The sequence below is a fragment of the Budorcas taxicolor genome, chromosome 10 (genome assembly GCF_023091745.1).
Source record: "Budorcas taxicolor isolate Tak-1 chromosome 10, Takin1.1, whole genome shotgun sequence".
NCBI lineage: Eukaryota > Metazoa > Chordata > Mammalia > Artiodactyla > Bovidae > Budorcas > Budorcas taxicolor.
In genome coordinates, this window is record NC_068919.1 from 60566505 (window position 1) to 60591166 (window position 24662).

The following is a 24662-nucleotide window of genomic DNA, read 5'->3' on the forward strand; positions in this document are numbered from 1 at the left end:
AAGTGTCCCCAGCTGTTATCAACCTATTGTAAGGTAAAGCAAGGATGGTTTTTTCCAAAACTTCTGTTTAATATATGTAATTGTTCTTGAAAAGAAAGGGCTCAGACAAATTAGGAAATGATTTTGATTGGCTTTAAATTACTTTTGTTGGTGATAAAAAATTACTGTAAGTAAGTTTTAAATTCTGAAGTTCAGAATATTTTTTATTTGAGTTAAAGGAAGAAATGGAGTTTCTCTTCTCTGCCCTTTCCCATCATTCACATTTTCCACATAACACTGTTAACATTAATCACCACAGCCCCTTATTTTATTGTTTCCAATAATTCCAAGTTCATATAGAACTGATAATGTTGTAAGCCCCAAGTACAGTAACAGACAGACTACTCCCAACTTTCTGTCTAGTTTCCAGCCATTGAGGTGAACTGCTAAGAAAAGGAAAACAATTGAAATGTTGAGAAAGATGGTTATGTAAGTTAGTCCTCTACTGTTCACTTCTACAGGAGCAGATGCATTTATAAATGCAGTTTTAATAAACCATGGAACACCTAGGCATAGCATATCAAAGACATTGGATCCCACGATGTTAGACATAGCCATATCTCCTTTGCCTGCAAAAAAAAGCATGTTGTTAAATGTGCATACCAATACTGTATTTTATTAATAAGCTTCATAAGAAAAAACACTGGATACATTTTCTGTTTGTTTTGGAAAATTGTTGTATTAGAGCAAAAGTCTTACTGAATTTGTATTTTTAAATTTTAGGGGGGTTAGTATTTAAAGTCTTAACATTTATTTATCTAATAATAATTATCCGTATTTATTAAACCATTTTTCAATAAGGTATGTAGATTACTTGTTGCTTTTCATTCTAACATGGTTAATTACAATTTAATTCACATTTCAGGTGAATATTATTTAGGGGATTAGATTTAGTGAAATTAATCTATTAAATAGTAAATGCTTCCTCTTGAGTTCTGTTTTCTTCAAAGTGTGTTACTGAGGAAATATTTTAAAGGTACCCTTGCTCAGTGTATTTCAGTCAGGCTTTTAAGAATGGGCATTGCAGTTTGAGGGACCCAGTTCTTACCTTTTCTTGCAACCAACACACTTGCGATCGTGTCTGGTATGCTTGTTCCTGCTGCTAATAAAGTAAGGCCCATTACTGTATCTGGAATTTCTAATGTTTCCCCTGTAACAAACACAGATATTACATATTACAAATCTTATAGATTCACTAACTGTTCTCTGCAGATATTTCTTTCCTGAAAAAGAAAATAGACATATTTAGATTTCAGAACCAATATGTACTTAGATTTTAGGTAGCAAAATATTTGAATAATATTGGTGAATTGGTAACCAAGGTAGCACAGATTTTTCATGACAGATGGTGATATTTAATACACAAAATTGTACCAAGGAATAATTTCCCTATCTGGTATGCTTATAGAAGTTTTGGATGTCCACTGTTATCAAGGCTGTTGCTTAAAATATGCCAATAAGGTTGGTCATTTTCTCTTTTCCTTTTTAAAAACATTTCCTAAAGAGGTCAGATTTAAGCAAATTATTTATAGCTATTTTTAGGCTGTAAATGTGTTAACATGGTATGCATTTTTAATGTTCTACTTTAGTGGTATACCTTAGTTTAGGTGTTTCCTTTGGGAAATCATAAATCTGAGGAAAACAGAATAGGCTTCTACTTGAGTCTTTCTAACTTTGTGGTCCGGGTTTAATACTTCTGTTAAATCTGATGGCAGTTCATCATTTTTCATAAATGTATGCATTTTGGGAAACAACTAGAATGTAACTGCTCTTAATATTGTAATTGAAAACTTGCTTTACAATTCTTTTTTTTTTTCTTAAAATGTTAATTAAAAAAAAACTTCAAGTAGCATATTTATTGCATGCTTATATATATTGCTGTTGGAACTGTAATTGGTTGTTAATTTGTTAACTGGTTTGCCAGAGTTCATATGTACATAAATAACACTAACATTTATCATTTTGGGGACTGTTCTGTGATCTAGTACTTGATTTTGTTCTTTTCTTAATTTCCTAATGTCAAATGTGATCTGGCTGAGAACATTTATGGAGAGCTTTAATAGGCAGGCTATTGGATTTTTCTATATTACTCATAAAAAAAAATGTTCTTAAAATAGCATACTATTCTGAGTCATATATTAATTTGACAAAAGTCAGAGGTCAGGAAACTTTTTTTTGAAAGGGTGAGATAGTAATTTTTTTAGGTTTTGTAGGCTATACAATCTCTGTTGCAGTTATTCAGCTCTGCCAGTGTAATGTGAAAGCATTCATGGATAATAATATAAATGGATGGGCTTGACTGTTCAGTAAAACTTAACTCGCAAAAACGGGAGACTCAGTGTTTGGGTACACAGGTGGTAGTTTGCTCACCTCTGATTAACCTTTTTGGGAGAAATTCCTGGGGTTTTTTTGTACATTGCTTATATTCAGTTTTTCCTTCTGAACTAGGAGTTCTTTGGGACTAGAGCTGATTATGGCCAGGCAGTAATAGTTAAATCTTAATCATGAAAGTAGTAGAAACTAAAATGAGACTTTATTTTATACCCTTTTAATTCATTTTGTAGTATGTTTATATTGCCATATTAAAAAACAAAATGTAATCCAGTTAAACAGTGAATACCCATTGTTTTCTCAAAACACTGGCACCTTGCTATATGTTAAATTATGGAATGGCATTCAGTATAGACTATCTTGTGGACCCATGCAATGTGATTTAATTATTAGCAACATAGAAATTCTGTGAATTTGATATCGTTTATAACATGTTCCTTTGACTCGTACCCCTGGGCTGTGTAATAGTGACCATATAGCTGACATGTGGTATACACCTCACAGAACCTGAGTGAGCTTCTTGGTATATCAATATTTAATCTTTTTGTAAATAGCGCTAATCTTTATTTTTAGTCTTTGCTGAAAAACAAATTTTCTTTTTAACTAGACTATACTTAGTGAATTTATGCTGTTCTTATATACAACTGATTATTTTTAAATTGTGCTCTTAAGATATTATACATACCAGTTATTGTGACCATCCAAACCAGGATATATGTAAATGCAGATATCCACAGTGCTGACATAAAAAATGTTATCACAAAATACTTTCTCCAAAACTTTCTTCTACAATCTGGTGTGGTTAGAAAAAGTAGTATAATAATGGGAAGGGATAGTACCCAAAAAATTCTTTTTAAGTCTGCTTCAGGCATGTTGAAAACACTTGGCGGATCTGTTAAGGAAAAATTAAACGATTTTGAGTTTTCTCAAATGGCCAATTAAGTTAGAATGTCCATTTAAGAAGCTATATTGAAATAAATTAGCTGTATCAGTTTTTAAGAGGCTATTTAAAACATTTGAATATCTCATTACTGATATTGCTGGCAAAAAGAAGCTAATTGAGACTTCAGGGCTGACTATAAAATGTGATACTCAGCATTTCTTGATTTGGGGTCTTAAATCCATGGAAGTGTTTAGGGTCATTCACTAAGTGTGTTAGAAACAATGTTTCTGAAGTTTCAGTTCAACATCTCTTGATTTTCTACAATGTGGATGGTTTTTAGTAACTTTTGCTTATGGGATTAACCTGGTGTCTTCCCTTAGCAACCCCAGTTGTCTCCACTTCCCAGTATTGATGATACCTCTAGCCTGCCCTATGTATCACGAAATGTATACTTAGGGAGTAAAAGATAGCTGTAGCATAATCTTTTTATTAAGTTGAATATTTCTGATTCTCAGGTGATTTTATGGGGCTTATTTCATCATTTTCTTTCATTAATTTACTAAACAAAATTCACCACAATTCTTAGAACTTTAAGAAAATTGGAAGTAGTATTGAATCTACAGTGTAACTTATAAAACTTGAGTTTGTTTTTTAAATTCAATTTGTTCTATTAACTTGGTGGAAGAAGTCAATAATAATATATTAGATAAAAAGGAGACTTCACTTTAGATTGTTTAAATTTGTATGGCACTTATAAAATATTGGGTTGGCCAACAAGTTTGGTTGGTTTTTTCCATACCATCTTATGGAAAAAATTGAACAAACTTGTTGGCCAGTCCAATATTTTGCCCATCTATTAGGTCACATTACAATTAATACTAGTAAAATAACTCATAATTTTTTCTTTTTGCCACATTGCAGCAAATGGGCCAGAAAGTAACAGATATAATTTCATTGTAATAAAAAATGTTTGAACTGTTTTTTTTTTTTTAGTTTCTTGTTATAAAATTTAACTTAGAAATGTGTACTTCTTGTACCTGAAAGACTAGAAACTATAATCTTTGTAAGAAGGGGAAAATTTATGTTTTAATTTTTTCAGATAATAAATTACTAAGTTCCCTGTCTAATGTACTAAATAAAATCCAGAATCTGTTTCTTAAAACTACTTTATTAAAAAAAAAATCCCTAAATATGTATTTCTGGCTGTAGCTGAATTTGACTTCTATATACTAAACATGTTAGTTGCTCAGTCGTGTCTGACTCTTTGCAATCTCATGGACTGTAGCCCTAACAGGCTCCTCTGTCCATGGGATTCTCCAGGCAAGAATACTGCAGTGTGTAGGTCATTCTTTTCCCCAGGGGATCTTGGAGGAGGAGGACATGGAAACCCACTGCAGTATTTTTGCCTGGAGAATCCCATGGGCAGAGGAGTCTGGTGGGCTACAGTCCATCAGGTCTCAAAGAGTCAGACATGACTGACGCAACTTAGCACATATACTATAAACATTTATTTACATGTTTTGCTACTGCTTCACATGTTTAAAATTCAGCTGTCTCCTTCCTACTTTTTCTTCACACCAGCTCTTCTTCCTAAATTCCTAATTTTTGTAAGTGGTATTCTCAATGTTCTTACTTTGTCATGATCAAAAGCCTCAGAATTATCTCTGCTCCCATGTAGCCCTTCAGTTGCCTGGTCTTGGTGACGCTTCCTCTGCATTGTCTCACACCTGTTTTCTTGTATTCCCACTGCCTTCACCTTGTCTGCTGCTGCTAAGTCACTTCAGTCGTGTCCGACTCTGTGTGACCCCACAGAAGGCAGTCCACCAGGCTCCCCTGTCCCTGGGATTCTCCAGGCAAGAACACTGGAGTGGGTTGCCATTTCCTTCTCCACTGCATGAAAGTGAAAAGTGAAAGTGAAGTCGCTCAGTCATGTCCGACTCTTCGCGACCCCATGGACTGCAGCCTACCAGGCTCCTCTGTCCATGGGATTTTCCAGGCAAGAGTACTGGAGTGGGGTGCCATCGCCTTCTCCGTCACCTTGTCTAAGCATCTCTTAAACACATCAGTTGGTTTAGTAGCATGTTTTTTATCTCATATTTCAGTTCTGATAATTTCTCTGCAAACCTGCAAACGCTATTAATCTAGCATTTAAGACTGTCGTATTCCTTCCGATCTACCTTTCTTCTGCTTCCATTCTGCACATTCAGTCCTCCAGTTATGTTGGTACTTGACAAGCCTTTTTCCCATGTTATTTCTTTGTCAGTCCATGGAATGCTTTTTACTGTTAGCTCTGCATCATTTACTTATGACATATGAAGTCTGATAAAACTTCAGTAGCTATTACCATAAATCAAGTTGTTAAAATCTTACTAGAATATTCTACAAGGCTTAGTTTGTCTCTGTGATAATCTTTCCTATCTGACCATCCTCATCAAATTTTTTTTACCATCTGTCCCATTTAGGAACTATGTTTATGCTTTATTTCTTTCTCTTTACAGTATTTAAATGTTCATATTTTAGCTATTTTGGTTTTTTTCTGAAATATTGGAAGCTTCTTTAAGGATAGGTCTGCCTGTTGATCATCTCTAAATTCCCGTAGTATTTTTAAAATAGTAAGTATATAGTACTTGCTGAATTGAAATGAAATTAAGTTTTGCTAGTAATAAACTTAATAATGGTCATGATGTGGTTATTACCTTCACAAACCTGACTAAGACCATGTAAACTTAAAGAAAGTTGGGAGTAGCCAGAATCTTCATGAAATATTCCACTGTCAGTTCTTGATTGCCTACGGATGAATGGTTGATCCTCATCTTCCCATCCCATCAGTGGCTGTTGTTCACTTCTCTCTTCTATTGCTTTGGCAAGACAGGTACAGCAAGGACTGCATTTCTTTACAATATATTGGTTAATTTTAATGTCAAAACACAGCACCACAATATATAATCCGTATATCAAAAGCAGTAAAGTTCCTTCATACCTATAAATTAGAGAAATTTGTGTGGTTTTCAACTTAAAGTGAAAGTTATTTTAGAGTTAGTAGTTTTGGGGCAGTATCTGCTTAATTTTCTAATGAAACAATAGAACAGAAATATTCTAGATACATTTTGATTTTGTAGATGTGTCCAGATTTGGTTACATTATAAAAGACTTACTGATGAAAGTTCCACACTGTCCTTTTTGTATTTTAAAAACAAGGATTATAAACTCATTCTTAATTTGTAAAATCCTTCCAAATAGCAGGCATAGAAAGTTCTTTGAAAATGTGTGTTAGTCACTTAGTCATGTCCAAATCTTTGCGACCCAATGGAGTGTAGCCTGCCAGGCTCCTCTGGCCATGGAATTCTCCATTGAAGAATACTGGAGTGGGTTACCATTCCCTTCTCCAGGGGATCTTCCCAACCCAGGGATCAAGCCTGAGTCTCCCACACTACAGGCAGATTCTTTACCCTCTGAGCCACCTGGAAGGTCCTATTTGAAAATAATACTAATTACAAATTTTCAAAGTGAAAGTGAAACTAATGAATAGTGATAGGGCTTCTTCACCTCAGTTCATTGAAAGAAGATAATAATTACAAGAATATAGTATACCTTCATTTCAATTGTTCTGGTATAGGAATTCTGTGCTAAATCAGAATATGTTAGACTTTGGCTGAAGCTTTTAAATTTGCTATACTGAGATTTTTTGATGATTTTAATGTAAATAAGTTTGGCTTGCACCGTTTTCCTATACTCTGGTTTGCTATTTAGAGAATTTTGATTATCTGATGCCATCACATTTGAACCTTGCATTTACCAATTATTTTATAGCTAGTGAATCACTGCTACAGCTTGAAAGCACAGAGTTCTTGATTCCCCTAATGGAAGGAGCGTTACCTTGGATACTCCCACAGTCATTGTCCCCTGGCAGACAACTGCCAAGTCCCAGAAGCACTTCTGTTGTAACCAACAGTCTTTCCTTGGGAGACAGACTAGATTTCAGGAAGATTCACTTTGAAAATTTACTCCCTGCTAGGTCTGAAGTTTCTTGATAGTAGGTATTAGAGCAGCACTGCCAAACTAGTATTCCAGAGGGGTGCCATTGACCTCCACCATCAGGCAATGTGTAGTCTGTTTGTCTGTGTTTTACATTTATTCATCTGTTAAGACTCATATCATAGTGATGAATACCTAACAAATACCTGGTACATGTTAGCTGGGAAAGTGACTGTTTCCATTTTCTTAGAATGACAAGGCATGGGGAGATTATAAAGAAAACAAATAGCTTTTAGTTTTGAAACCTAAAACATTTTTAATTTTTAGAGGAAGAGGCCTATATTTCTCTTACTAAATGAACATCAGGGAAAAAGTTGGAGGAATTTAAAGGGACTTTGTTTATTTCTTTGTTGTCTCTCTAATTGTGTGATCATGGCCACTTCTAACTGAGGAAAGGTAAACAACCCAACAGATGAAAAAGCCACCTGTTGGGGCTTTAACAAAGATCAAAAGTTTGGAAACTTTCTGAGAAGGTAGTCAGTAGGGAAAGAGAAGGATGGTAACATCCACTGGTTAGACAAAAAGGAAGACTGATTTGACTGAAAAATTGCCAAGGGAGAACTACCCAACCAGCAATTGTGATGAGGTTAGCTCAGAGATCACAGGAAAAATGTATGGAAGTGGTAGATAATTAAGAAGTAAAAGAGATAACGTTTCTGAAAAAAAAGTTACTAAACTAGAATTTTATAAAAGCACTCTCTAATTGGTTTACATAAGAGTAATGATTGTTTCAAGCTTACCAGTAAACTTGGTTGTCAAATATTATGGCAAGAAGTGCTGCTACACTGATAGCATATGCCACACAGTCTCTGAATAGGGGCCAACATGATAGTGTTGAAACCTGTAAAAATAATTAATGTTTCCATTACACTGTTACTTCTTCAAGTACTTGCTTAGTGTAATACTAAAATTATTTGTATATTTGAAGTTAAACATTGTTATCTTTTACATATTGCTTTTAGAGAAAGGAATTTTAAGAAAAATTGTGTTTCTAAACCTAGTCTGATTTTCATAAATTTGACCAAGAGGTATTTGTGGGTTAAAATTGAATACATGTTGTTTTTCTACTGATTAATAAACTTAATTGAACACATCCCTAGTGCCTTGTTTGTTCCAGACTATATAAACAGTTCTTTTTATTGTTTGTCTTTTTTTTAATAAATTTTTTTTTAATTGAAGGATAATTGCTTTACAGAATTTTGTTCTTTTCTGTCAAACTCTGTCAAATTCTGTTGTTTTCTGTTATTTCTGTGGATGAAGCTAGAGCCTATTATACAGAGTGAAACTAGAAAGAGAGAAATATCGTATATTAACGTGTATATACAGAATCTAGAAAAATGGTACTGAAGATTTATTTGCAGGGCAGCAATGGAGAAACAGACATGGAAAATAGACTTATGGACATGGGGAGAGGGGTGGAGAGGATGAGATGTATGGAGAAAGTAACATGGAAACATATTACCGTATGTAAAATAGATAGCCAACGGGAATTTGCTGTATGTGTCAGGAAACTCAAACAGGGCCTCTGTATCAACCTAGAGAGGTGGGATGGGGAGGGAGATGGGAGGGAGGTTCAAAAGGGAGGGGATATATGTACACCTACAGCTGATTAATGTGGTTTGACAGTAAGCAGTTCTTATAATTTGTCAAGACAATATATTTTGTTGAATAAAGTTTTCTTACATACCACATTAGATAGTAAGCCACAGGCTGCACAGATACCAAGGAGGTTATAGATTGCAGATCCAAGAATGGTGCTAATGCCAATATCGCCCTTTGTGATAAATACACCTATGAGCCAGATTGTAGCTAAGTTAGTGTTGCCTTGGAGAAGATCAAATAACACCAATTAAGCAAAAAAAAAAAAAAATAAGGAGTGGTATTTACCTAGGAAAGCAGTAACTAATTCAGGAGCTGAACTACCGGCTGCCATAAAAGTTGCACCTGCAACATCCTGGGACAGTCCAAAGGCTGAAGACAAATGAAATTATGTTATGCCTGGTAAAGTGACAAATGGGAGCGCATGTTCTCATAACTATATATCAAAGCAACATTTTCATAGAAAGCCATTGTTACTAACTTCAACTGGAAAACAGCCAATAGAGGAAGCCTTCTAGGCATTATTTACCCTATATCAGAAAGTTAAAATTAGAATGAAAATTCAGGTTTCCAAGCCATTGATAGCAATCCTTTGTCAATGTTTATTGTTTATTATTGATTTTTGAGTCTTCCCAGACCCTCACACTCTGGTGTGCTGGGTTGAGTCCCTGTCACCTGTAGTCAGTATTTCCTTATTCTTACCTGTGGGACCATTACCTGTTGCTCATTCTCCAGTCCACCTCAACTTCTGCTTCTCTACTGAGATATCTGCCTTTGACATTACTGATTTCTTTCTTTGTTGGTGGCGTAGCAGGTTGAATTTTATAAAAATAGCTACACTATTTCTGCCCACATGGTTTTTCAGAACCTGTCCATTCCCTGTCAAACAAACTAAAACAAACCAAGGTGGAGTTTATGTATTTTGAGCCTAGATGAGCCTTTGTGACCGCTGAAAGTATGGCAGAACCATATGCCTGAAGCTAGGACATAAAAGGTGATTTTTCACCTTTCTAATTGTTCTCTCTAGGGACATTTGCTTCAGAGCCCTAAGCTACCACATAAAAACCATAGCTGCCATATATATATGTGAAGAGCCCACATAGAGATGCCTGAGGAACCCCTGTTTCAGCCCCTCAGTTTTGAATCCTCCCATCCCAACACCAGATATGCGAAGGAGGGAGCTTTCAGATAATTCTAGTCCTTTTTCTGACTATCACTGCATGAAAGACCTCAAGCGAGAACCATCCAACTGAGGCCAGTAAACCCTTAAAGCTATGAGAAGTCTGAAATGATTGTTCTTTTAAGCCCCTAGTTTTGGGGTGATTTCATAAGAAGCCATTGATAACTGGAACACCTGTTTATCTATTTGTTGTATTTATTGACCACCTACTGTACCAGATGCTTTTTTTATGTGATAGGAATGTGGCAGTCACAAAACAGACAAACATTTCTCTTCTGGAATTTAATTCCAGTGGGCGCAAACAGACAAGAAAAAATACATACTGTGTTAGAAGGAGCAAAAGTCAGGTGTGAAGTTGCTCAGTAATGTCCAACTCTTTGTGACCCCATGGACTATAGCCTACCAGTTTCTTCCATCCATGGGATTTTCCAGGCAAGAATACTGGAGTGGGTTGCCATTTCCTCCTCCAGGAGATCTTCCCGACCCAGGGACTGAACCCGGGTCTCCCACATTGTAGGCAGATGCTTTACTGTCTGAGCCACCAGGGAAGCTTGAAAGTCAGGAGGGGGGATATAAAATGCCATGGAAGAAAGATTGTAATTTTAGATTGGGTAACCAGAAAGGACTTCACCGAGATGCTAACAAAGTGAGGGAGTAACCACACATAGACCTGGGAGTAAATAGGCAGATGGAGTGCGTGCAAAGGTTTTGAGGTAGACGCTAGCCTATATGTTCAAGAAACAGAGAAAGGCCAGAGTGTCTGGAATAAAGTGTGTGAAGGAGAGCTGTAGATGATGGAGTCCAAGGTGATAGATGGCCAGATCATATAAAGCCTTGTGGATCCTAGCAAGCACTTGGGCTTTTACTGTGAAAAATATGGGAAGTGCTTGGAAAGATGGGCTCCCTGGTCACTCAGCTGGTAAAGAATCCGCCTGCGAGGCAGGAAACCCCGGTTCCATTCCTGGGTCAGGAAGATCTGCTGGAGAAGGGATAGGCTACCCACTCCAGTATTCTTGGGCTTCCTTGGTGGCTCAGCTGTTAAAAAATCTGCCTGCAGTGCAGGAGACCTGGTTTGGGAAGATCTGAGTTTGATCCCTGGTTTGGGTAACTTCTCCCCTGGAGAAGGGAATGACTACCCACTCGAGTATTTTGGCCTGGAGAATTCATAGAGTTGGACACAACTGAGTGACTTTCACTTTCACTTTTGGAAAGACATCTACAGTGTTGCTGGTGATACTAGCCACGGTCATCTTTTTTTATCCCCATGAGGCTATCTGGTCTCAGTGGTCAAACCAGCTCCAGTCAGAACTGTTTTGCTACCTGTTATGCCTCCACTGGGAGAAATCCTCTCAGGATAGTTGGAGTTACCAAATCCAGGTCCTCTATCCTATTTGCCTTTGGTCATGTTGCTTGATGAACACTATTTGTGGTGGCTAATGAAGGGACAGAAGTAATAATTTATGTAAGTTACATTTCATAGCATTTCTTTAATTGGTTGGAGTGATTTTGCATTTATATATAGTATTTATACTTTTACTACAACTCTGATACATAGAAGGTCCAGTTGGTCATAAAACTTAGAAAAGATGAAGCATATTGTTCTATTAACTTCTTAAAAATTTTATCTATGAAATAATATCTTATATTCATGGCATACAATTCACTTTCATATATACAATTTAATCATCTCAGCTATTCCTTGAAATGAGTGTTAGTTGCTCAGTTGTGTCCTACTCTTTGTGGTCCCATGAACTGTAGCCTGTCAGGCTTCTCTGTCCATGAAATTCTCCAGGCAAGAATACTGGAATGGGCAGCCATTCCCTTCTCCAGGGGATCCTCTCAACTCAGCTCAAACCCAGGTCTCCTGCATTGCAGGCAGATTCCTTACCATCTGAGCCACCAGGGAAGTTCTCAGTTGTGGTGTTTCCATTTCACATATAAAAAACAGATAATCAGAAGGTTAAGTAACTTAAAGTGACATGGAAAGTAAGGGTCTTAAATGTGAGGAGTTTGGGCGTAAACCCCAAGTCTATTGATTCTAAACATGAAACATGAAAATGAAAGTCACTCAGTTGTGTCCCACTTTTTGCGACCCATGCAGTCCATGGAATTCTCCAGGCCAGGATACTGGAGTGGGTAGCCTTTCCCTTCGCCAGGGGATCTTGCCAACCCAGGGATGGAACCCAGTTCCCCTGCATTGCAGGCAGATTCTTTACCAGCTGAGCTATACCTAAGTCCAGTGCTATTTCTTTTTCACCACAGAAACTCAATATCAGAAAGGCACTGAGGCAATTTAAGATGGGAGGTGGTTGAGTCATTTTCTTCCCTTCCCTGTGGCACTGGTACGTAACTTCCCCCATTGTATTCTTTTCTAGGGGGAAAAATAGCTAGTGAGAGTAATAATTCAGAAGTTTTCTAGCATATTTCAGAGAATGTATAAATTTAGTGATATTACCATGAATTCTTGAATGAAATCAGGGTTAACTAATACATGGAGGAAATTGAAAAAAGAACAAAATATTTTAAACTGTCTAAACGTGGGGCAGCTGAAGAGTGATTGGCTGATCTGCGTCTAGTGCTGGCTGAAGAATGCTTCATTGGAAGAATTCAGTCTGGAGAGAGAAAAAGTGATCCATCTGGCTGTTGCAAGGTAAGAAAATAAGTGACCCTTCTGAACACTTTCTTTCTCAAAAGGCATTAACAATAAAGCTTGTTGCTATTCACTGGGCTCTATTCCAGTTATGAAAAGAAGAGCTCTCTACAGATGAATTATAAAACTTCAAAGATATTTTAATAAGTTATATCTTAAGGTTCTAAGCATATTTTGTAGAATGGTTTATACCTTTGAACTTTAGAATCGACTGGCTTTGTCTTCACTGACCTTTGGGTAGCATTTCTCTCTGTTATAGTTTATTATTAAAGATAAATTGTTCTGTTCACCCCCCCCCCCCCCCCCCCCCAGAGCTATTACTTTTTTTCCCTCTCTATTACTCTAAAGGACTAATCATATTTCCTTGAGGATATAGTAGAAATGTTCAAGGTGAGTTTTCTTTATAGGTTTAGATATTACATTGGTTATACAAAGTGCAACTTTATGATAATGAACTGATTACTAAAACTCAACAGACTTTTTCTTAAGCATGTTCTCTTCTCTGATACCATGCTGCAAAGTTTATAACCATCTCTGCAAATCTTTTTCTGGAAATATAGAAAAAGAGTTTTAAACTAAAATGGAAACCTGGCTTCTGGCCCTGCCAGTACCTTAATGTGAGAATTTAGATAAGTCATTCAGACAAGGCTTGTATTTTGCCATCTGTAATAGGGTTGGAATATACAAATCTTTAAGGTATCTTCTAATTTTTATCAAATTTAAAAATTATGAAATATGAATTCTATGCCTTACACCTCTGGACCACCTCTTATTATTAGATAAATTCCTTTTATAATTAAAAACCCCTATGTTAACTGAAAATTTAGAAGATAGAGGAGAAAACAGATGGGAGGGAGCATCATTTATACTTTTACCATTGTATTTTAACCACTGCTACCTTTTTAAAAATGTATTTTCAATTCTTTTCACATGTACATTTAACAGAGTTACAAGACTAGGCTATAAGCAATTTGGTGTCTTCTGGTACAATTTTATAAAGTCCTCAGTGATAGCAAATTTTTATGCTTTGTGAATGGATTTGAGTTTTGGAAGCAATTAAAAGTCATTCAGACCCAATTCTAGTGACTATGGTGGGTAGTCATGCTGAGTAACTCTACTTAGGATTCAAAATGAAGTGTGACAGCAAACCAGTGTTTTTTATGATTTGCAAAATTGGTTCTGACATTAATTTCAGATATATTTCTAGAAATATTTTGAGCAAAGTCAGCATCACTGGGATAAATGCCTAGCCTCTCCATGCACAATTGCATCTATATGCTCTGTGATGCTTCTAATAGTAAATAAAAACATTTTGAGTACTTTATAGTTATCATTCTCATATCTTGTCTGAGCCATAACGGAACAAATTCTGAAGCTCTGTATAATGCTTTGAAAAGCCCAATTCCACTGAAAAAGGATGCCCCCATGCCCTAATCTAACACCTGTTAGTTTCCACTTGCTGTAAGTCAATCATATAAAGCCACATGCAAGACTTTTTGTGTCCAAACCTCACAATTATCTGAGGTTTGTCTCCATAACTTGCTCAAGGTCACATAGGTAGTAGTTGCAGAGATGGGATGGGCACTTAGATCTTTCTGAGTTGAAAAAGCTGCTCTTTCTCTTATCCATGTAGGTAAGTGAAGAGATTTAATACATAGCTTTATTATTATTATTATTGCTTGTCTCTCCAATAGCATTTGGGTAATATCCAGACCACTTGACATTTATTTATCTCTGTATACCTAAGGTAGATTTAGATGCAATCCAAGGTAACCACAATGTATTTGTTTATATTTTAAATTCAGATTAGTTTAGATCAGAGGAAAAAGAAAAGCAAAGAGGATGAAAATGCTCTTAAGAGGAGAATGAGTGCCTGTGTGGCTGGGAGGAAGCACTCTTCTTAGATTCTTTGTTCTTGAGGAAGGCTTTGCCTCTGTAAATTTCATAAGGATTAAGAATCAAACAATCCCCTGAAACTGTCGGCTATCCAAATGCCATACTCACAGAATTATTTGACTCCCTTTCAATTTTATCAATTTAGAATCAATTCTACCTGGAGTTAAAACTTGTATTTCTTTCTTATTGTCTGTTTCTGAAACATAAAATAGAACATGGACAAATATTAGTTCAAAGCAGTATGAATAAAAAGAATTTTTAATAAAAAAGTAAATATTTTATTTAAGTATGTTTCCCAAAACCTTATTAAGATCATTTTCACTTAAGATATGTTATACTTCAAAGGATCAACCTGGTGGAGGTATTAGAGTATCAACTGAATAGCATATTAGTGTAACATTTAAGACAAAAAGTTTCATAACTAGCTCATTGTGGACTTTTGGTGGTATCAAGTGACCTACCAATCACTAGGGGTTCTCAGTTTTCTCTGTAGTTAGCCTCAGAAAAGTTAAAGAAAGGTACTCTAAACAGTGATTAAATAACTCTAGAAGATCCCCATTACATAAAAATGATACGTAAAGGATTTGTTTTGGCTTTCTGCTGAACTTTTGTGTTTCTAAAAATGAACTGCTTATAAAGATGAGAGGTAATCATCCTACTATGGGCTGTAAGTTAATATAGTTTCTATTATATACAAATGTGTTCAAAGAATCTTTAGCCTCTTTTCCTTTAGAACTTAAATGGATAAAAGAGAAGATAGGATTAAAGGAAGGTGGTATAGCAACAGCATTTTCTCATATTGGATCTACTTGGTTAAAATGACAACAAAATGTCTCAGGGTTTGTGTGTGCTTGCTTTCCTAGTGTTGAGGTGCAAAGGAGAGGTTGTTTGACTTTAATGATCATGAGTAGAGCAAGAAAGAGAAAGATCCTTAGTGGAAGCCTCAAGTGGTAGTGGTTCTAGAGGTAATTGACAGACCAATGTATATAGAACCAATGTGTATAGCTACAGACAGAGAAAGCACTCAGGTGTCTAAGCTGGGCCTGACCAGAGTATCAGCCAGAGGCTCTGTCCTACACCACCTCCAACGTATCCCCTGGAGACTGCAGTCCCAGCCACTTCTAGAATTCACCATGCTGAAGCCCCTTGTGCTAATAACCAAATGAACCACTGTCAGTGATTGGAAGAGTGGATCATGGGACAATGGGGCTGGGGTGGGCCAGGGGCCAGCCAATTCAACCATTGTATCCTAGATTGGAACTCAGACGTGTACTCCACAGAATGTCATTGAATCAAACATGATGGTTTGGTTCCACAGTACGATGCTATAATCTCATGTGCATTGTAAACAAAATGCTTAGTTCTCATATTAATTATTGTGGGTAACCATTTATAACATTAATTTACAACCCCTAGTAGGCTGCTGAAATTCTTAACTGATGTTTTAAAGTGACTCAGTAGATTCTCATTATTTTGTAGTATACTTCCTCTGTCATTACAATGACTATTTGACATATTTTTTAATCAAAATTTTTGGTGCCCTTGGGTGGAAAATACCTTTTAAAATTATTTAAATAAAGTTCTTCTGAAACAACCATATTATGACAGCTAATCTCAAATACGGATGTGTAAAATTATATTATATAGCAATTGAAAACATTCTTGGGTTTTGACATTAAAGAGACCAGGGCTCTCCTGTGTACTGGCTCTGTGTGTGTGTGTGTGTGTGTGTGTGTGTGTGTGTGTGTGTGTGCAGACATGTCCAACTCTCTGTGACCCCATGAACTGTAACCCACCAGGCTCCTCTGTCTATAGAATTTTCCAGGCAGTATTACTGTAATGGGTTGCCATTTCCTCCTCCAGGGGATCTTCCTGATTCACGGATTAAACCTGCATCTCTTGTGTCTCTTGCATTGGTAGGCAGATTCTTTACCACTGTGCCACCTGGGAAGCCCTGTGTAGTCTTGAGAACTTATATATTCTTTCAGCTCCAGTTTTTTCATTAGTAAAATCAATCTAATAGTCCCTACTTTGTAGGGTTTTTTGAAGAACTAAAACCTTATATATTTAATTTAGAACTATGCTTGGCCTTCTATAATTGTCTATGAAAAATAACTACAATAAATACATAAGTAGTTAATAACATTTCAGTACAATGTATAATGCTCAGTAAATTATTTTGAGGATAATATTAATACTTATTAGTTGGGTGGGACTGTTATAACTCATGCTCATCAAAGAACTATGGGGAAATTTAAAGCAATTACAGACTTTCTGAAGCTAGTTTCTGTGGATGTAAACAAATTTCAGAAAACCTGTTTTTTATTGCTGATGTCCTAATTTGGACAAGACCATGCTAAGACCTTGAAAAGAGAAATGACAGAATTAATTTATAGGCATTTAAAAATGAATCAAGCTATCACTATTTCTATTTCATTTTGTTGCCAGTATTTTCAATACTCAAGACAGGGATAAATTCCTAGCAGCTGAAGATAGGCAGTGGCATAGGCATCCATCAATCACACATCCATAATAGCTACTGTGTTATATTTCAGAGCAAAAGGCAATTCACTTGAGAAACGCATGTTTGCTAATGATGTTCATTCAAGGTAATTCCACAAGTGGCATTGTGGAAGTCATTATTATAGATGTTTCATGAAGTTACTTATTATAGATATTTCATGAAGTTACTTAAAGAAGATTATTTTGAAGTATCAATCTAAATTTTAATGCAGTAGTTTCTTCGGCAGGGCCAGAAAAGTTATTTATTTATTTACCACTCCCAAGACAGGTTTTTAATTAAAAAAAATTATTGATGGGTTAATTCTTTCAGTCAAGAAAGCAAAAAAAGGGGATGGGGATTTATTATTTTCCAGAAAAAGATTCTAAGTAGAGAGATAGTACCTTGAATTTTAAATTTCTTAGTTTTATATAATTAATATGATTTAGTTTTTCTAATGAAAAGTGTGGTATTGGCACAAACATTAATAGATCATTAGAGTATAGAGTTGAAGGTATAGAAAATGGATCAACTTTTGGTAAAATAGCAATGTATCGTATAACAAAAGAAATTCTTAGTGGAAAAAAAAATATTCAACATAAATAAATAAATGTTAAGAAAAGAAAAAACTATCAGTAGAGAGAAGATGAAATTTTTTCCGACCTAGGGATAAAAGGTATTTCTAGGTATAAAACCAAAAAAGAATCATAAAGGAAAATATTTATAAATTTACCTATGTACACTTCAATGCAATAAACACACAAAATACAAAACCAAACAAACCATAAAAAGCATATGATAGAAAAATTATGTTAGGAATTTATATTAGAAAAAATTTTGGAAATCAATAAGTAAAAGACAAATACACCCCTAATTAGAACATGGGGCAAAAAAACCCCACAAGAACAAAACCACAAATTTCAGTACCTATATAAAATGTTTAACATCACAAATAATAATGCAAATTTTATAAAATAAACTTCTATTTTAAAGCAATTAACAAAGACATTTAAAATGATATTATTCATGGTTTTTGGGAATGGAAGCTACCACACATTGTGGAGGTTTTTGTTGGCACACCTTTTGTAAAATGTTTTTGGCAACGTATAAAATAAAGCTTAAAATATACATAGCTCTGCGTCTTTGTTAGGAAATGGTCAGCGAAGTTTGCAAAGATTTGATACAAGTATGAGCATTATGTAGGACAAAAAATTTAAAAATCAAATGTCTAATATACTTTGGCCACCTCATGCGAAGAGTTGACTCTTTGGAGAAGACTCTGATGCTGGGAGGAATTGGGGGCAGGAGGAGAAGGGGATGACAGAGGATGAGATGGCTGGATGGCATCACTGATTCGATGGACGTGAATCTGAGTGAACTCTGGGAGTTGGTGATGGACAGGGAGGCCTGGCGTGCTGCGATTCATGGGGTCACAAAGAGTCGGACATGACTGAGCGACTGAACTGAACTGAGTAAAATTAATAATTTAAAAAATTGATAAATTTCTACTGAGTGCTCATTCTGTATAAAAACCAGTGTTAGGTGCTGAAATCATTTACAGAAGCAGGAAGTATTGTGCTACCATTAAAAATCGTGTTTTTGAAGGCTATTTAATAATATGGGGAAATGTTCACAATAAAATAGTATCTTAGGAAAAAGAAACAGTCTCAGACTGTATGTGTAGCAATATCTAAAAGACTAAAAGGAAATATACCAAATGACAACTGTGGGGATCTCTGGGTGATAGTAATGTAGGAAAGTCTATGCTTTTTCTATTTTTCTTGCATTTCATCCATCTAAGTAAAATGTTATGTTAATTTCTATTAAAGAAATGTCCATGTCAAATATAATATCAAAGTAAAACTGTATATATAAATTAAATAATAATTATAATAAACTTACACTGACCTGTTCTATAAATATTTTGAATTAGAGAAATAAGTGCTGAGTGAAAACACTGTTGCCACATCCTGTTTTAAGTCCTAAGAATATTGCTATACTGCACTAACGAGAGAGAAAAGAGAAAAAATGACTTGCATTTCAGCAGGGGTGGGGATGGGGCCATGGGAAAAAGGGGAAAAGGAGAGTTTACATTCATGCTCTTTCCCTCTGTGAAGAAATGCTAGCAGTGTGTGTGTCTGGCAGTGGGGAAGGGGCATGCTAGTTCTGTGCAGTCCTGGGAGTATGCAGTGGGAAATCTAATCCTGAATTTCAACCTTCTCTGAAGTGAGCATGCTCAACCAGTTAAACTAACTAAACAGGAGATAGAGCCTGGAAATGCAGGCACTTTTGCTTAGTCATCATAATACATCACTGGTATCCTGATTTTAGGGACCAGTGCACCCATGTAAGGTCTATGCTCAGAATGCTGAGTGATACACATGATTGAAGAGACAGAACTAAAGGGCTTGGCAGGTCTTATTTCCCAGAAACTAATAACTGAGCTTAATTTTTGATTACCTAATCCCTGAGGTCACTTTACATAAGATGCAGGACTTATTTATATATTTGTTGGTTCATTAGCATGAATTAGTTTCCTTTCCCTCCTTGTAGGAGACTGGTAAAGGAAGAGGTAGGAGGGTGGTCCTTAAAGGCATTTGTTTATCATCTACCATTTCTAAAAAGTTACAGAGATTTCAGAGTAAAAAAATTTTTTTTTAAATTGAAGTATTTGATGGCAAATATTAGGAGCGCCAAATGCATGTGTATAAAATTCGAAACAGTTTACTAACAAATAGCTAGACAATACAGTAGACAAACTGGCAGTTTTTAGACATAGCTGGTAGGATAGTTGCTTTATACCCATTAAAGATGCCCTGCTGTACATGAGCTACCAAGAAAAACCACAGTCAGGCCAGTTCCTCACAGTACAGGATGCCACAACACAGATGTTAGTGTCCTGCAGCCAGGTAAGATGGACAGGATTGTTACTGAGCTTCTCCAAACACAGGCATATATGTGTGTGGCATCACTATTCTGGGAAGTTATAGTGGAGATTTCCAGCAACTTACATTCACTGATGATTTCCAAGGATGGTAGGAAGTACTCATCACAGACAAATGACACAGCCATGAACATGTAAAGGATAATTAGGAAGTAGATTATGATGCCTCCATCTGCACGTTCCTGTTTCGTGAAAAACCCCTCAGGAAACTCCGATGATGGGGATATAACACACTGGGTGCTATTTCCTGGTAAGGAAAGGGAGGTGAAAATCTGAAGGATATTGGAGTCACGCATTCCAAGCCCACAAAGAGAAATTCCTTAAGAAAATAATAAGTGTAGGGTTTCTGGGTGGAATTTTAAGAACTCTGGTAAAAATGTATAAATCTCTTTTGACTATGATATAATTATAGATCCTTAAAAATATTAGTCTTTGGGACCCAAAAGAGGTGTTTTAATAAAATAAAATAAAGATAGTGGATGAATTTAAAAGAAGAAATAATAAAGCCGGTTTTCCTTGTCTGCTTCAACTCTAAAAGGGAATTCTGAACCCCTTTTCCTCCTAAATTAGAAACTATATATCTAAAGATAAAAATTTCTAATATCCGTGCAATCTCATTTTCCCATTTCAGAGCCCAAATTGTCCACAAATCTCAAGGCCCACAGAGAATCATTCATTGTTGCAGACAGAATTTATAGGATGAAAGATTCCTTTTTCTGTGATGAAGTCTCCAGCAATAAAATCTGAAGACTCTACTGTTTCATGATGTCTGTCAATTATTTCAGAGCCATTTTCAAGAACCTACCTGAAGGACCGAAAGTATTCGATATCCTACCAAATGCTAAAATAATCTAAATGCTCAGTCGTGTCTAACTCTTTGTGACTGCATGGACTATAGCCCGCCAGGCTCTTCTGTCCAAGGAATTTTTCAGGCAAGAATATTGGAGCGGGTTGACATTTCCTACTCCAGGCGATCTTTCCGATCCAGGGATCAAATCAAATTCGTGTCTCTGGATTCTTTACCACTGCACCACCTGGGAAGCCCCACCAAATGCTAAAAATCCAAGCAAATACAGCGGCAAGCATAAGCAAAAGTGAGTCAAGTAAGAATTCCCCTCTCTTTGTTTATTTGTATATGGCAGTAGCAGCAGGGGTGGTTTACCCCAGTGTCCACCTACCTGTAGCCCTTGGGAGACGCTGGGCCAGGGAGGCCCCTGGGGGAGGCAAGTGTGCAGTAGCCCAGAGAAGGCCAAGGAGCAGGGCCCGTCTTGCCCACCGTGGGCCCCCTTTGATCTGCATTCCAGTAGCAATCTTTCTGCAGCGTGCAGCCTTGGGAAGGGAGAAAAGGAGGATTAAGCTGGATCATGTGAGGAGTCTCCTCCCTGCCCCACGCCCTGCCCAGGGCACATCACAGCAAGGCCAGTGCTTGAGGGAGGGTGACTGGAGTAAGTTAAGCTACTCTGATCAGCAGCCATAAGCCTCAGAGAGGCTGGAAGAGGTGGAGAGGAGGGGAACAGTCCCCTGGCCCATGGTCCCTGAGGGCAGATCGAGGCAGCTCGTTCTTTGTGGACTGATTTTATTGTCTTCATAGTGGCTTTGCTTTTTTTTTTTTTAAATTGAGGATAATTGCTTTATAGTATTGTGCTGGTTTCTGCCATACACCAAGGCAAATCAGTCATAATTCTATATATCTATCCCTTCCCTGTTGAGCCTCCCTCCCCACTTCCATCCCACCCTCTAGGTCATCACAGAGCTCCAGGCTGGGCTCCCAGTGTTGTACAGTAGCTTCCCACTAGCTATCTGTTTTGCATATGATAGTGTATGTACGGCAGTGCCACTTTCTCAGTGTGTCCCACCCTCTCCTTCCTGCTCTGTGTCCACAAGTCTGCTCTACGTCTGCGTCTCCACTCCTGCTGTGGGCTTTCTCCAGATTTCTAAGAACCTGAGTTTACGAGTGCTTCTACCTCTCTCTCCAGCCCTTCTAGAAGTTGTTGGAGCTGATGTCTATGTGTTCTTTGGCTAAGTTTATGCACTTTTATACTGCTGTTTTGGGGCCTCTCATTCTCTCTCCATTTAGGGCTCCATGCAGGGAGGTCATGAAAGAGGATCCTACAATAATCTCCTGGAGAAATGATGGTGACTGGAACCAGAGCAACAACAGTGGGGGAGCAGAGAAGCAGGCAGCTTCAAGAACTAGTAAGAGCCATAGTGGATGAAGGCTATTTGATCACTGATTAGCTGTGCTCTCTGCCAGAGGTTCGAAAATGCAAACTGGACACTCCAGTGAGTGTTCAAATATAAACTACTATCCTCCCTGCTTAAGCATTTACTGGGCTTGCTGGAATGTTAAGAACTTCTGGCAGTGTGGTAACATGTAGCAAATAGCACAGGCTCTGGAGCCAGACCTCTTGGTTTGAATCCTAGCTACTTACTAGCTATAAGACCTTGGGCAAGCTATTCAACCTTTCTCCTCTTCTGTTCTGTTCTCTGTAAAACAGGAAGGTTATAGTACCCTCTATTTGGGTTGTGTGCAGATTACATAAATGAATGCATGTCATCTGCTTAGAACAGCCTCTGCCCCTTGGTCAATTTTACCTAGCTATCTATTATCTATCATGTTCAGTTCAGTTCAGTCACTCAGTCGTGTCAGACTCTTTGCAACCCCATGGACTGCAGCACGCCAGGCTTCCCTTCCTTCACCAACTCCTGGAGCTTGCTCAAACTCATGTCCATTGAGTCAGTGATGCCATCCAACCATCTTGTCCCCTGTCATCCCTTTCTCCTCCTGCCTTCATTGTTTTCCAGCATCAGGGTCTTTCCCAATGAATCAGTTCTTTGCATCAGGTGTATTATTATTGCTATTTTATTACTTTTGATTAAGATAGAAGCTTGGCCATAAGGGTAATTTTTAGTTTTGCAACCCCTGTGGTTCCTTTGCGTTGCAGAAAAGAGCATAAAAAGTGTTCTATTTGCTTAGTTTTAAATTTAGAAACTGGGTTTTTCTGGTGGAAAGGAGTAAGTTGCTTCTGATGTTTGTGATCTTGATTTGGTGAAAATTCTCAAACACCCCCTTTGTTTTGCTGGGAATTGTTACCCATTATAAACCTCTCAGTAACCATCATTTCCAGGAACTGACTACCCAGATGTGTGGTGTGGTTGTGAAGCTGGGATAATGAGTCACCAAAGTGTAGCCCAGGAACAGAGCAGATCCCCAGCAAGCAGAGTTCTGGCTGCTGATACCTGCAGGAGGTGGCACCCTGGACCACTGGCCTGTGGTCTCAATGCCAGCAGTGCTAACCCCCTGGGAAGAGACCACTTAACTTAGTGTGTGTGGAAGTGTCTCATGAACCTTTCCTCTCTGAAATGCAGTGGTTTAACTAATTAATAAAACTAAACATTATAAACAGACAAAACAGGAAAATGCAAGCCCAGGGTGAATACTTATACAATGTATATTGTTAATCCAGGAAACAGAGCAAATATCTGAAGAGAAAAGCCAATGACTATGAAACAATTCCAGTGGAATCCTGTGCAGAGTGGGTACTTAATAAACATTTGTTGATTGATTAGATTGTAATAAGTCTTGAAAACACATTCCCAGAACACACATATACTTGTTCTGAACAAACTATCTGATAAAGCATAGTTTTACCAAGAAAAGAGAATTTAGGAGGCTAATTAGATTTACTTCATACATTTATGCTTCATTTTGCAAAAGAATGTTTAAAAGCTTTCTATTGTAAAATAAAACATATAGAAAGCCACATAAAATAAATGTATAGTTTATTATTATATTGTTATTGAAGAACTTAAGCCACCCCATTTTGTTAAAAAAAGACTCCATTTTATTATTTTTATTTTTTTTAAACTTTTTATTTTTACTTTATTTTACTTTATAATACTGTATTGGTTTTGCCATACATTGACATGAATCCACCACGGGTGTACATGTGATCCCAAACACGAACCCCCCTCCCACCTCCCTCCCCACAACATCCCTCTGGGTCATCCCTGTGCACCAGCCCCAAGCATGCTGTATCCTGCATCGGACATAGACTGGTGATTCGATTCTTACATGATAGTATACATGTTTCAATGCCATTCTCCCAAATCATCCCACCCTCTCCCTCTCCCTCTGAGTCCAAAAGTCCATTATACACATCTGTGTCTTTTTTGCTGTCTTGCATACAGGGTCATCATTGTCATCTTTCTAAATTCCATATATATGTGTTAGTATACTGTATTGGTGTTTTTCTTTCTGGCTTACTTCACTCTGTATAATCGGCTCCAGTTTCATCCATCTCATCAGAACTGATTCAAATGTATTCTTTTTAATGGCTGAGTAATACTCCATTGTGTATATGTACCACAGCTTTCTTATCCATTCATCTGCTGATGGACATCTAGGTTGTTTCCATGTCCTGGCTCTTATAAACAGTGCTGCAATGAACATTGGGGTACATGTGTCTCTTTCAATTCTGGTTTCCTCGGTGTGTATGCCCAGCAGTGGGATTGCTGGGTCATAAGGCAGTTCTATTTGCAATTTTTTAAGGAATCTCCACACTGTTTTCCATAGTGGCTGCATTTCCATAGTTTGCATTCCCA

The 24662-nt window shown here is 37.0% G+C and overlaps 1 protein-coding gene across 1 annotated transcript; it reads right to left on the reverse strand.

Moving 5' to 3' along the window:
* Positions 1-285: 285 nt before the first annotated feature.
* Positions 286-21356, reverse strand: SLC24A5 (solute carrier family 24 member 5). The gene is made up of 9 exons (XM_052647217.1): positions 21236-21356; positions 20125-20304; positions 9176-9259; positions 8976-9079; positions 8029-8129; positions 5950-6233; positions 3056-3262; positions 1088-1189; positions 286-608 (listed from the first exon to the last, which is right to left on the reverse strand). The coding sequence occupies exons 1-9, from the start codon at positions 21354-21356 to the stop codon at positions 286-288; spliced, it is 1506 nt and encodes a 501-aa protein (XP_052503177.1).
* Between the last annotated feature and the right edge of the window lie 3306 nt (positions 21357-24662).

Coding starts and splice junctions, on each gene's coding strand:
- SLC24A5 (XM_052647217.1), bottom strand. CDS start 21,356: ATGCAGATCAAAGGGGGCCCACGGTGGGCAAGACGGGCCCTGCTCCTT. Junction 9,080..9,175: donor ATTAGTTACTGCTTTCCTAG/GTAAATACCACT, acceptor TCTGGCTCATAG/GTGTATTTATCACAAAGGGC. Junction 8,130..8,975: donor GTGGCTTACTATCTAATGTG/GTATGTAAGAAA, acceptor TTATTTTTACAG/GTTTCAACACTATCATGTTG.